This window comes from Euprymna scolopes, chromosome 6 (assembly GCF_053919585.1).
Source record: "Euprymna scolopes isolate OS-2025 chromosome 6, ASM5391958v1, whole genome shotgun sequence".
Taxonomy (NCBI): Eukaryota; Metazoa; Mollusca; class Cephalopoda; order Sepiida; family Sepiolidae; genus Euprymna; species Euprymna scolopes.
In genome coordinates this window covers 30,420,483-30,435,661 of record NC_136487.1, presented here as the reverse complement: position 1 = coordinate 30,435,661, position 15,179 = coordinate 30,420,483, and the positions used below count along the sequence as shown (strand labels likewise).

At 35.6% G+C, this 15,179-nt stretch overlaps 1 protein-coding gene across 1 annotated transcript in view; it reads right to left on the bottom strand.

Moving 5' to 3' along the window:
- Positions 1-15,179, bottom strand: part of LOC145278129 (allene oxide synthase-lipoxygenase protein-like) — a 102,753-nt gene that overhangs the window by 27,287 nt on the left and 60,287 nt on the right. The window contains exons 9-12 of the mRNA XM_080130409.1: positions 14,841-14,933; positions 8,636-8,696; positions 5,430-5,535; positions 4,354-4,445 (exon numbers count right to left, since the gene is read on the bottom strand). Coding sequence (XP_079986535.1) covers positions 4,354-4,445; positions 5,430-5,535; positions 8,636-8,696; positions 14,841-14,933 — 352 coding nt within the window. The remainder of the gene's footprint in view (positions 1-4,353; positions 4,446-5,429; positions 5,536-8,635; positions 8,697-14,840; positions 14,934-15,179) is intronic.

Genomic DNA, 15,179 nt, shown 5'->3' with positions numbered 1-15,179 from the left:
CACTTGTTTGATATGATCTCCAGGTTTACGTTTTAAAATCAATAAATATTTATTATTTTATCAGTAATACTAGCAGTGATTTAAACAAAATAATATTTTTAAAAAAGCTATTAAAAGAATCGCTTTTGACATACGTACAATTTTTTCCGATTCCAATACCAAGTCCGACACTCTAAAAAGTTCCGATTTTTCTGATTCCGATTAATCGTCCTAACCCTTATATATATATAGTGTCATCCACACTATAAAAATGCCTTAGCTCAATTTGTTTAAAGAGCATAATAACAGTGTATATCACTTCCCAATATTCTCAATCCAAGATAGGGAGCATTATAGTCATCCACATACAGTAATGTTTCGTTGTATCACTGCTAATGAGTGTGGCTAAACAAGCAACTACTTCAAGGTAGGATAGAAACTCGACCGCCTAACCGACAGTCGGCGCTCCTAACCCGCTATTCGGCTGCTGCTATGCGAGTAGTAAATTAACATCAATTTGTTTACACAAAAAGCCAAAGAGTATCGCTTAATACGCTAATGGCAGTTTGTATATCACTTCTCAATATGTTCCCCCAAGATAGGAGCATTATATATATATATATATATATATATATATATATATATATATATATATATATATATATATATATATATATTTGTCTGTGTGTGTGTGTGTGTGTGTGTGTGTGTGTGTGTGTGAATACAGATATACATTTCAGATTAGATATAATTATCAAGGAGAAAAATTTTGCTATATATTTATGTGTCCTTACGTTGATTAAAATGGCGATACTCGTATACTGCTACTTATCTTGTCTCAATAAAAAAGATCAATATTACATGACATTGATTGTAGAAAACATTTACAACTTAATACTTAAAGGTTTAAGGGTTCAGTAAGTCTTGCTTCATTGATGTTCATTATGGATTAAATTCAATGCAAAGCTGATATAATCGAATTTTCAAATAAAAAGGTTGTACACACATTACGTCCCACAAGCACCCTTCAAAAAAACACAATAGAAACTGAAAATTGGTGAATACTTATTAATTAATATCTAATATCTGTTGTTAAAATATCACGTATCTAAATGGTAACGAAATGATTTTACAAACTTTTATGGCCTTTACATTAATTAAATTAAAGTAAATAAAGCGCACTTACGGGCTGGTCTGAATAGCAGACATATTCCCAAATTCGTAATAACTAGTTTATTGTATTAAGACTTAATTCACTAAATACAGATGCATAAAAACAAAAAGATACCGTACTTCATATATAAAGTTACACATGCTTAATTAGTATAATGTACAGGATTCACACACACACACACACACACACACACACACACACACACACACACACACACACACACACACACACACACACACACACACATATATATATATATATATATATATATATACATAAACAGATTTTTATGGGTACATAATTTTATAATACTTTTGAAGAACACCGAACGTACTGTCATAATTAATTGCCGAGAGTTTAGTTTTATTTTGTTTTCTTATGTAGTTTAAACGTAAACCATTAAAAAGAAACCTTCGAAAAGACTAAAATACACTCTTTATCTAATTTATGCTTAGGAGAAATATACTTTAGAAGTGTATTTTGGTCTTTTCGAAAGTTTCTTTTTAATGGTTTATGCTTAAACTACAAAAAAAAAAAAAAAAAACTAAACCCTCTGCAATTAATTATGACTGTATGTGGATGACTATAATGCTCTTCATCTTGAGTTGAGCATATTGGGAAGTGATACACGAATTATCATTAGCGTATAAGCGATGCTCTTTGTGTGAACAAATCGAGCTTAGATAGTTTGAACGATGTCAAAACATCGTTAAACTCATGACTAGGTGTGTCAGAAATTTCGTGAAAAATAGTGAATAATTCCACCCCGTCTTTCCAAGCTTATAACTCCTTGAAAAATGTAAGTCAAGCCCTAATTCTTTTTTCAATTAAAGGAGCAAGGATCAAGGTTTAATTAAAAAAAAAAAAAGTGTTTTTTTTTTTTTAAAAAGGTATTAAACTTCGGACTTTACAGGTACATTTCTAAAAAAAAACACTACTTTTTTTTGTTTTAAATTTGAATATATTATTTATTAACCTTTTCTCTTCAATTTGTGATATAAAAAACTTTGGTGAATAAATTAATTATTTACTTTTTAATAGACACTTGAAAATGGAGCGGGGCGTGAATTTGAAAAAAAAACCAAAAAAAACATTTGTCTAAAATATTATATTCGATTTATTGGAAAGAGCATAAAATTTCACATTGACCCTGAAAATATCGTAAAAATAGAACCAATAGAAAAATTTTGCTAGATTTTTAAAGTTTAAAAATTGAAAAATATTGAGTTCGTAAAATTCATTACTGTTTTAAAAAAAATATATATATTTCTATTACTTTTAAAACAACTTTAATAGTTTATTTTGGAAGTATAATCCATAAAGAAAATAAACAACCCACTTTTAAAACAGAAATTACGAGTTTTTTATATTTTATTCGCAGTTTCGTGTGAGGGGTGTCAAAAATTCCTACAAAAATTCTGATACACCTAACTCATGACTCACGCAGCAGCTGCCGATAGCGTAGTGGTTAGGAGCCTTGACAGTCGGGTTTCAATCCTGTCTAGCCGCACTGATCAGCTGCAAAACAGTACTGCATGTGGATGACATATATATATATATATATATATATATATATATATATATATATGATGCCCGGCTTAAAATAGGCTTAGATATGATATTTTAATTTTTGCAGGTTTCGTATATATTATTATAGCCTCGTGATTTCAAAAGTAAAAAAAAAAATGTATTTGGGTTTCAAAAGTAAAAAAAAAAGTGTATTTGGGTAATATCAGGTAGAATCGAAACCGAAGGTGTAGCATTCAACGTGACATGCAGATGAACTGAATAAACATAAAGTAAGATGTATGTAAAAATGTATAACGATTATTTCAATGTTCACCTCTTTTAGACCCTCGAAAACTATTTTAATCGGCTAAAGACCCATAAAAGGACGGTCCATAAAAATCCAATCATTTGAGGTCCCTAGTGCCGCTCTGCGACTTTTAGTTTCGGAAGTGATATAGTTTGAAAGAGAGAGAGAGAGAGAGAGAGAGAGAGAGAGAGAGAGAGAGAGAGAGAGAGAGAGAGAGAGAGAGAGACAAACAGACAGACTTTTATATATTCGATATATACTATGCTAAACGAAATAGTATATACATTAAACGGATTGATTTCAAGTATGAAATTCCATATCCAGTTAACTTACAATAACGAATCGGTAATACTTACTCCCCTCTCGCATGGCACATTTCAACTAAGTGAGGAATTTTAACTATAAATTAAAACCATGTTTGTAACGTGTTGGAAAACGATTAATATGAAAAAATATGAAAAACATTTAATAATAAATAAAAATATGCTTAATATGAAAAAAAGACCCTATTTATCTAAGGGGAAGTAACTCGTTAGCCAGTTAAGGAGTAACTTCCCTTTAATACGAATCTGATTTTTAACTCTTAACAATTTAAATTATAACTTATTTGTAAAATTCCAAATGACTGTTGCCTATTTCTAACATTTTTAGATACGTCCATGCATTTCTTTTTGAGACTCTGTCCGTCTGTTTGTTTGGTATGTTTAAGTTTAAAATAGCAACTTGCAAGTTTTTGTTGTTTCAAATAGAATTTAAAACGAGGCGTATTGATTCTATCTCTTCCCTGAAGAACGATTTTAGCTTTTACAGTGTATAGTGCTGACTGCTGGTCCCGTGCAGTTCTAAGGCGTTTACTCTCCCAGGATTTGCTTTCTCTCTCTCTCTCTCTCTCTCTCTCTCTCTCTCTCTCTCTCTCTCTCTCTCTCTCTCTCTCTCTCTCTCTCTCTCTCTGAGAATGAGTTCGTTTATTGCTAATCGCTTGATGCATCTTTACCGGAGAATTCTGACGGGTCTATCCAGGCATTTTTCGCAGAGTCAGAGTGCTCCTCCTCTGGGGGGGGGGGGGGGCTTACTTTTCAATCACACTTTCCTACTCTAGTGTCACATTTCTTGCGGAGTAAAGAAATAAATACATTCAGCCTCTGTGGGGTTCGCAGTCGGTCAGCGATGAGAATACTGGAATCAACAATAAAAGTCTCTCTCTCTCTCTCTCTCTCTCTCTCTCTCTCTCTCTCTCTTTATCTCGACCAATCAAATATTAAATAAAGAAATAAAAAACAATGTAAATAAAAAGTACAAAAAAGTTAAGGAAGGGGCAGTTAAGAAGTGGAGCCGATGAACTCACGTCGCCTTGGTGTAAACACTTCGTAAAACATTTACTCACCATATCTCCAGTTCCAATGTCTTCTTTTTCTTTCGTCATTTCTTCGGCCCAGTTCTGCATTTCCCAATCACCGTTCAATCTCTCGTTATTATCTAAAATTAAAAATATAGAGAACTAGCAGGAGTGCCCGGCGTTGCTCGGGTGTTTGGAGGTGTATGCTGTGCAAAAAAAAAGCAAAAAAAACAAAAAAAAAATGGTTAATTTTTTAAAACTTTGACCCCTATTATGACCCCTTAAAATTTATTGTTTCGGGCTCAACTCACTTTATTAAGTTAGATCCATGTTCAAGGAACCTATATCTAAAATTTCAAGTGTCTAGACCAAAAATTGTCAGAGGAGTTTGGTAGAGTTCTTAAAGGTCAAATCGTTGAAATTTGACCCCTTAACAGCCAAATTTCTGGCTGACACCCGTCACATCGATTTTCCCAAATCTCAGTACCCGGTATTTCAAATTTCGAGTCTATAGACTAAAAATTGACAGAGTTATTGCGTAGGGAAATGTACACAGACACACAGACACACAGACAGACAGCCACGTTCACTTTTATAGACATATAGATTGCTATGAAATAGTGCACTCGAGTTGGGGCCAATATGCGGATTTCTGTTGGTATTCTATTCAGAAATATAGGGCTTCCCCTGATCTTTAACCCCCTTTCGAAAGATACCACCCAAGAGACAGGATCTTGAAATTGCAGACAATATTCTTATAAAAGGAGTGATGTCAAATTTAAGTGATGGCGCCCGCTTAAATTTTATTTACTATGTTTTATATCTAATATAATTACAGCGATTAAGTAAAGACAGAAGTGCTCAATATTATAAGAATTATGGATAAAACTTGTTATGTATTAATATTACATTGTGGTTCTTTCATTTGGATGATGATCTTTTATTCCTGCTTATTCTTTTATTGGAATTGGAGATTTATTGGTTTGATACAGAGGACACACTCAACAATGACGATCACGAACTGCATTCGCTGCCACAATGATTATTATCCGATCGCATGTGTAGCATGGCTTTAATCTGCTACATTCTCATACTTCATAGAAATATATACTTAGTATACTTACTGTAGTAAAGTTTTACGTAGCTTGACACGTACTTATGGATACAGTTGTAGATCAACAAGGCGTCGTCTCTGTAATGATAATTCGGTAACAAGAAAGGATCGTCGACCTGAAATGAAAAGTGAAAGATAAACAATTGACAGTTCCAGATTTTAAAAGCCACTTGCAAGTATATTTCGTGTAAGAATTTTATGTGAAAAGCGTGCAATGGTTCCTTTTTAATATTCTTTTACCATTAATTTGGAATTAATCCAATGCAATCTTAAAAGTGTTAATTCTGTTCCTTTTTCTTGCAATATGCTTAGGCAATTTGCTAGGAAATTACGAATTGGAACTCTACCTTGCCATTACAGGAGCCTTAATACAAATGACACGCATAATTTTTTAAAAGTCAGGATTATAATATTTAAATACATTTAAAACATGTGAACCAGGCATTGTCCCCCGTGAGTGCACAGTGAACGAGTCATAAAAATGACTAAGTTCAGCATTTGTCCCTCCCATTTAGTCCCAACGTCAAATCCTGATGAAAATGAACACACTTAACATATGCAAATTTGAGTTTTGCACCATGCAAAAAAGAAATAACTAAGTCAATCATTTGCCCCCCACCTCAGCACCATGCAAAACTGCTAAATAGACATACTCAGAAAATTTTGGACAAATATGGTAAAATAGTCCCAAAAATGGAGTGTTTTTATTAGCCCTAAAAGAGCCCCTGGGGCACACCCAAGAGTTATCGCGAAGTATAACAAAAAAAATTATATAGAAATTAGTTAGTTACAACTTTTCAGAAAGTTTTATAGAAATCCAAGACATGAATTTTTTTAATAAGCACAAATGTATGAATTTTAGCCACTTTAACCCGAAAAGGCACCCTTAGAGGGGTAACCGGAGTTTTCTCGGAAAATATGCTACTTTTTTACTCATATCATGTTTAATGTTTGTGCAACATTTCAAAAACATTCCAAGGCGTAGTTAATGATAAAAGTGCCGACAGACAAACGGTCGAACGGACGAACAGACGAACGGACAAGGGTTAATTTACCGATCCACCCCCTTTTATCAGGGGACCAAAAGCAATGGTCATAGCTAAATGTTACCTTATTTAGAAGTACCATTTTTAACAGAACAATCTTACTTGAAAGTCAATTGATATGTGTTTATTGAGGTAGTATCGCACCGTACTTTAATAGTAAATGTTACAGCTGAGACGAATCTTCTTGTCGTATTTAGTCCGGTATCCAATTTCTAAAAATTAATCCAGACTAATTAGCTCAACAAAAAAAATTGAGAATAACAACATAGTATTGTCGCTCTAAACATCAAAAGAAAAATGGTCATCTTGCGAGACCCATTCAACGAGATTAAAATAAATATGAATCGAGAAAAGAAACGAAAGTTCGACCACCGATATAAATGGACATAATTCAGCAGCCTTATATAGTTCCAGGTTATGCTTGAGTAATGTGTAACACTTCTTAACTTTTTTCTGATATTTTTTTAGGTTTACCATACAGGAAATAAGTGGAGTTTCTTAGTCTTGGTGAAGGCAGTATCGAAGCTCGCTGTTTGTGTATAACCAGGCGGTTTGAGCACTATAAAAGTGGTGGGCAGTTGTTTGTTTAAAAGAGACATTCGGCGAGGTTATTTGCGGGCATCACTTTCGTGGTCGAGAGGTAGAACTGCCGACTGTCAACACGACGACGGTTCTAGGTTCAATCCTTGGCTTGGGAGAGGTGCTAGTTTAGCGGCACTGATGAGTTATGATACAACGAAACAGGACTGTATGTCGATGACTACAAATATATATATATATATATATATATATATATATATATATATATATACATTTAGGAAAGGGTGGCTCTGTTGAAAAGAAAACTCAATAAAGGAATGTCGTTGGTCCTGCACGGCAATCTTATAATAATGGTGTCACAAACAAAACACTCGCTTGTAATTTATCATAAGCCAGCACGGAAATAGTAAGGTTAAGAAAACTGTCACAAGAACGTCCATGTCAATATAAGCGGAGACTATCTGCACGAATCTTGAACTTTTTCACACAAGGTTGCGATTTATCAACGTTAATGAAATCTTCACCATTAGCACTACCACCATCGACCTGAATCAACACTAGCGATTTAGTAAAAAAGAAAAAAAAATGACAATTGATATAGACACCCGTGTTTATAGCTAAATCCATACACACTGCATGGTAATTTTTCACAGTCGTTTTTACGGCTACAAACTGATTTATGTGTTTGTCCACTTGATCCACTGGACTTTCACACGAACTGTCTCATTTTTCCTATCGTATTACGACTCTCGTTTCAAATACTTATATGTTTATAAAGGTGATTTCTTATTGCACGTTGATCCTAAATGGGACAGGTATGGTGAATATAGATACTCTTACTTCATAGGTGTTGTAGACAAGTACAGTGGTATAATTAACAAAAAATGAATTAGCAAAAGTATACGTCATGACTGCAAGGCTATAACAGCCAATCCTCACTACATCGAAGTCTGGATGTAACTATATGTATTGTCTCTAGATTAGTCAATTATTTCTAAAATGTGTAGATCAGCTTATTCCATAATACCCACTTTTAAAATCCATACTCCATACGGAGTCAATATCTTTTTTCTTGTGATTGACTTTCATATTTTCTCTTTTTATTCACCGTTCATTTTTTTTAGAAATTTGTGAAACTGGAGAACAAACCTCGAATTTAGAATGTATTTCTTTTATATAGAACGCCCTGAAAGTAAAAAAAAAATGTCACAACCATGCATCTGTTACCTGTGATAAAAATAACTGTCTGTAAGCAAAGCTTAAAAAGCGTTATCTAGAAAATAAAAAAAAGCATATATTATGTGGCTAGGATTTAGCGTTCACGTTTATAGGTGTAAGAAACACTTATATTATATATATGTAAGAAACACTTCTAAGTGATCAAGTTTGCATTTATTATTTTGAATCCTCTCACAATATTTATCATACTGTTCAATTACGTTTAAATAAATATTGTGTGAATGAATTTAGAAAATCTATTTACAAAATTCTTTGTCGACTTGCCTATACGAAAAATTGATAATCACCGGTCACTTTGTGGGAATTATAAGGCCAATATCTAACATGATTATTTACATTTATGAATTAAATCTTTTGAATAAAATAAACATTCCAGTTTCAATTTACTAACCTGTCTTAAATCGAGGTCTTTTGGAACTGTTCCTTGTACATCAAACCGCCACTGCTTCTGACTGTTAAATGCAAATATATATTTCATCAAAATGCTAACATAATAGACACACCACAACACACACCTACCTACAAAATTTTGACATAATACATATATCACAAGACACACCTACCTACAGTGTTAACAATACAGAGCGCTGCCATAATACACAAAGCATAATACACACCTGTCCACAGAAGACTGAGATAATTTGTGTGAATGGAAATTAAATTAACTTTCTTGCATTATGCATTTTGGATGTTACCGTCATTAGATATTTTACACTTCACCAGACTATCAATTCACGTGAAATCACTTTTTTATTCACACTATTCCCTCTGCTTCATTTTTGTTATCAAGTAAGATCTATGACTTACTTGTGGTTTCATCCAATACTTTTGCTAGCAAAATCCGATCCCGCATTTTGCTAAATCCTACCCTCTGATGGGAAGGAAAGTATTTCCTTGAAACTCCGCGGATTAAGGTCTATCCACTTATTTAGTGTTTCCATTTTAAAATTAAATATGTTTTAACTCTTTTTCAAAGTGTTTTAACATGTTTTATTAACTACTTGTTCTTATATATATATATATATATATATATATATATATATATATATATATCAAAACACGCTACAATGCACAAAATGCTGCTGTAAAAACATGTCATAACATGCACTTTCCCACAGAATACATACGAGTTACGCATCACACAACACGCACCTACGCTCAGAATGCAAACATAAAACACGTGCCAACACACACACCTCCCTAGTGTATGCCGGCATAATACACATTCTGTTTCTACTTAATATAATTTAACATAATACACATACCATGATACAAAGCCACCCACAAAATGCTGACATAATACATATGCAACAATGTACACCAATCCACAGAATTCAAGCAACATGCTCATACGACAATAAACATCTACAAAAACTTCTGACGTAATACACATGCCATAACATATACCTACGGACAGAATGTTTACATAATACCTATGCTATAATACAAACCTACATACAAAATGCTTACATGACACAAACCTATACACAGAATATGCCATAACCCAAATCTACACACATACAATGCTAATGTAGTAGATACACACAGCTACACAGAGAATTCTGACATAATACACATACGACAATACACGCATTTCCAACATAATACACATGCCATAATACACACCTGCTCATAGAATGCTAATATAATCACATACCACAATACATACTTGTACACAGAGATAACATACTATACGATAATATACCTAATATAATCTGGCATAACACACATACCACAACACACACCTACCTACAGAATACTGACATAATATACATACCACAACATACTTACGGCATGATGACATAATACACATGCCACGACACACGTCAGCACACACAAAGAAACTTTCTATAATCACATAATCTTAATCATTCAAGTCCAATTTGGGTGGATTGGGGAGTGAGTTATGATCACTTGTTTAGCATTATTCCCATGTCAATTCTGAACATATAACCAGATACGAAATAGAATCGATCGTTTACAAAGTATTTAGTACAGAAATATATGCTATGAAGAAATTAATATGCCGCACATTCATACACAATCAATATAAAATGAGTTAAAATTTGTGTATGCAAACAGAATTGCTTATACAAATGTATCCGCAGAATTCTGACATATTAATCATGCAACAACACATACTTACTCACAGAATACTAACATAATAGACAATAACTCATTCCAAGCTACAATGCCAGGACATAGAGACACATGTTTTTAATATATTACATATGAAACCATGCCAGTAAGATACATAATAATAAAGGAATTGTCAAGTAAAGAGAGTTGCTTGTTCTGATTCGAAACATGTCATTGTCGTGAACTATTGACGAATGCAAGCGAACATTTCCAAAAATAACCACGAAGGATAACAATGTACATGCATCCTGCATATCACTTTTTGCAAGGATGAATAATGATTCACTAAAAATAAATGGTTAATGGCACAGACTAAAAAACCCTGATGTACAGAGTTCGAACACAATCCAGAAACAGTTTTATCAGGCGCACAGCTGAAATCTTTACTAGCCTATTAAAGAATAAATTAAATTATATGAATGCACTTAAATGAAAATATTCGCAACTGAACTTGCCTTATAACTTTTGTAAAGATCATTTTACTATTGTTAACACTGTAATTCCAACTAAAAACTCACACTAAACCGTCTTCATAGTGAAACAATTTGAGTTTTTTAGGAACCAAATCAAATGAAACAAGGTTTTAAATAATCTCACATTTGCGACACCATCAAGTACAATGTCAGATAAAGTACGCATATTTTTCTTTTAATTAAAAGTCATTACTGAAATGACGCGTAAATTGTTTAATCGCCGAGGTTTTAATAGTGTAAAATATAATCTGGATATACTGATAGAGCCATACAGTTTATCCTTCCCTCTCTTTCTTTTTATTTCTCCCTTTTGTATTACAAAATTTGACAGCAACAACTGTGTGAAGCCAGTTATAAAGACAACTGTATTCACACCAAGAACGTCTTTTAATAGAGATTGGAACAAGAATATAGCTATATGTCGTAGGTAGATGTCTATTTATTTTGCGTCATTCGTCACATCTAGCAATAAATACATAGTCGTTAGCAGCGGTAACAATATTTTGGATAGAAAGTAGTTCGAACATCCTGTGCCCTACTTAACGGTTTCCCACGTTCTACTGGAGACATAACCTAATTTATTTTCCATCACTTTTGTCCACATCGACGACTTCTAACATGTAGAGAAAGCTGACAGCAGCTAAACTTCATCAAATGTTAGTGATACTGAGTGTTGACAAGATATAGGATAAAAGCACCATTTAATGACGCAATGTTCAAAACAACATTTATGTGGATGGCTTGTAGAAGCAATATGGGTGTGAACCCAATCATTCTGTCTTTCGTTGTAAATAGGCATAGTATATCGTGGAAAATGTTTGTATTATTTGCTTCCCCACTGAGAAAATTAGGCACAAACCCGTTGTTTAATGTGGAGAGATTGGGGAAATGGGGGCAAGCTCCCCGGGGAGTAGGGGAGCTGGATAGTGGCAATTGGTATGAAGGGTTTCCCCTACATTGACCAATAGCTGATTGCTACAAAAGCAAAGACCATATGTAGGGGCAACACCACATATGACCTTTGCTTGCAGTATCTGCCGGAACAGATACTACAATTTTGAACTTTGATCTTGAACAAAAGTATTTATTTGCTCCCCACCGATTTTTAATGTGAGGAGTGAAGGGAAAATGGGAACCAACTCCCCGGGGAGTAATGGAGCTGGATAGTGACAATTGGTATGAAGGGTTGCCCCTACATTGACCAAGGTCTTATATGTGGGGTTGCCCCCACATATGGTCTTTGCTTGCAGTATGTATTTATTTGCTTCCCCACCGAGCAAATTAGGCACAAGGCCGTTTTTTAATGGGGAGGGAAGGGGGGACCAGCTCCCGAGAGGTGGGAAATGGGAGCTGGATAGTAACTGTTGATATGAAGGGTTGCCCCTACATTGACCAAGGTCTGATATGTGGGGTTACCCCCACATATGGTCTTTGCTTGCAGTAGGTATTTATTTGCTCCCCCACCGAGCAAATTAGGCACAAGGTCAATTTTTAATGTGAGGAGTGAAGGGAGGGGGAAGGGAAAAAGGGGACCAGCTCCCGAGAGGTGGGAAATGGGAGCTGGTTAAAGGTCAGGTATGTCGGGTTGCCCCCATATCTGGTCTTTGCTTGCAGTATCTGCCGGACAGATGGTATTTATTTGCTCCCCCACCGAGCAAATTAGGCACAAGGCCGATTTTTAATGTGAGGAGTGAAGGGAGGGGGAAGGGAAAAAGGGGACCAGCTCCCGAGAGGTGGGAAATGGGAGCTGGTTAAAGGTCAGGCATGTGGGGTTGCCCCCACATCTGGTCTTTGCTTGCAGTATCTGCCGGACAGATGGTATTTATTTGCTCCCCCACCGAGCAAATTAGGCACAAGGCCGATTTTTAATGTGAGAAGTGAAGGAAGGGGGAAGGGGAAAAGGGGACCAGCTCCCGAGAGGTGGGAAATGGGAGCTGGTTAAAGGTCAGGCATGTGGGGTTGCCCCCACATCTGGTCTTTGCTAGTCATAGCTAGTCATAGCTTGCAGTATCTGCCGGACAGATGGTATTTATTTGCTCCCCCACTGAGCAAATTAGGCACAAGGCCGTTTTTAATGTGAGGTAAAAACCAGCTCCCCTAAAAGTAGGCAAAAAGGGGGCACTCTGGTTACCAAAAATAATAATTGTCCCAGTATAGAGGGTTTCCCCTCCATTGACTGGTACAAATTATCTTAAGTGCAGTATCTGCCGGACAGATGGTGTTTATTTGCTCCCCCACTGAGCAAATTAGGCACAAGGCCGTTTTTAATGTGAGGTAAAAACCAGCTCCCCTAAAAGGGGTCAATCTGGTTACCAAAAATAATAATTGTTCCAGTATAGAGGGTTTTTATTTAAATGCTGCCCACATCAGCATTATGTGGCACAAGGCCGGAAAGTGGGAACCCCGCAGGCTCCCCTAAAGGAGGGGCACTCCTGCAATTTTAAAAATTGCCTGAGTAACCCCGTCGGCATTCCCCGGTCGGGGCGCCTCAGGCAGCAAGCAATAAACTTGCCCCACCGGAAAGCCCGGTGGCAAGGCCTGGGAGGGTGGACCTCCTAGGTATTACCCAGGCGGTTCCCAGTATAGAGGGTTTCCCCTCCATTGACTGGTACAAATTATCTTAAGTGTAGTATCTGCCGGAACAGATGGTATTTATTTGCTCCCCCACCGAGCAAATTAGGCACAAGGCCGATTTTTAATGTGAGGAGTGAAGGGAGGGGGAAGGGGAAAAGGGGACCAGCTCCCGAGAGGTGGGAAATGGGAGCTGGTTAAAGGTCAGGCATGTGGGGTTGCCCCCACATCTAGTCTTTGCTAGTCATAGCTAGTCATAGCTTGCAGTATCTGCCGGAACAGATGGTGTTTATTTGCTCCCCCACTGAGCAAATTAGGCACAAGGCCGTTTTTAATGTGAGGTAAAAACCAGCTCCCCTAAAAGGGGTCACTCTGGTTACCAAAAATAATAATTGTCCCAGTATAGAGGGCTTCCCCTCCATTGACCGGCACAAACCATCTTAAGTGCAGCATCTGCCGGAACAGATGGTATTTATTTGCTCCCCCACTGAGCAAATTAGGCACAAGGCCGTTTTTAATGTGAGGTAAAAACCAGCTCCCCTAAAAGGGGTCACTCTGGTTACCAAAAATAATAATTGTCCCAGTATAGAGGGTTTCCCCTCCATTGACTGGTACAAATTATCTTAAGTGCAGCATCTGCCGGAACAGATACTACACTTTGATCCTGGCCAAAAGGCCAAGCAATCCCAAAATATGGTATTAAGCGTTGATCGTAGAAAATGTTGATCCCAATTTCAATTCATTGAAGTTTATATAAATATCTTAAATCATAATTTGCTAGGCCGATAATGAAAATGAGCTTAGCTCGAAGACGTATACGAATACATTTTATAAGCGAATTTGCCTGTTGTCAGCTTGTGGCATCGAAAAGAATATTTCTGGTGTAATTCTACTTTGGCTATTGCCCTGACATGAATGAGGATGCTACGAAACGTATCACAACCATGAACTATTCCGTTTAAAATTAGATATGTAGTCGACCTTATTTTAAGACTACTTCACCAATAACGAACTTTTAACGGTTCTTACGATTATCGCATCATCCAGGTGCGATATGTTCAAAACCAATGACGATAACTTAGCAACATTATATGAAACAAGGATATAAATACAAAATATAGTTTGCTTTTTATAGTTAAGTTGTTAAATAGATTATAAATTTAATAATTTTTTAAAAAGTTGTTTCTATTTTCTGTTAATCCTGTAAATAGTCGGTTACTGTCAAGCCTGTCTGTTCCTTTGGACTTCCGGTTTCTGTTTCGCAGACGAGGCAAGAATGGCGAATAAGATACGGTCCCTTCTTATTAATGATTATCTTTGCAGAGTCTCATATTGAAAATCAGTATGGAATATAGTACAATTAGATTACTATAAAAACAATCGCGTTTGCGATTAGAGCAAACAAAAACTTACCAACGACTGACCAAGTCTAATAATCCAATCACACCAATATTCATGGTTCGATCTACCCACCCATCTTGATGTAGAAGAGTCTGGAAAGCTTTTCTGAAAAAAAAAAGTATTATAATATATTTTTCGTAATATATAAACTGCATTTGATATCCTAACCTGCGCATGAATCGCTCTATAATTTTCATGAACTCTATTAAAAATTTGGTTTATTTATATTTGAGAGACAGTCACATCTACACACACATACATAACATAATCAAATTTGTGTGTGTGTTGTGCGCGTTTGTTTCCACACACATATGTGTGTGTGTGTGTGTGTTTGTGGAAACAGGATTGTCT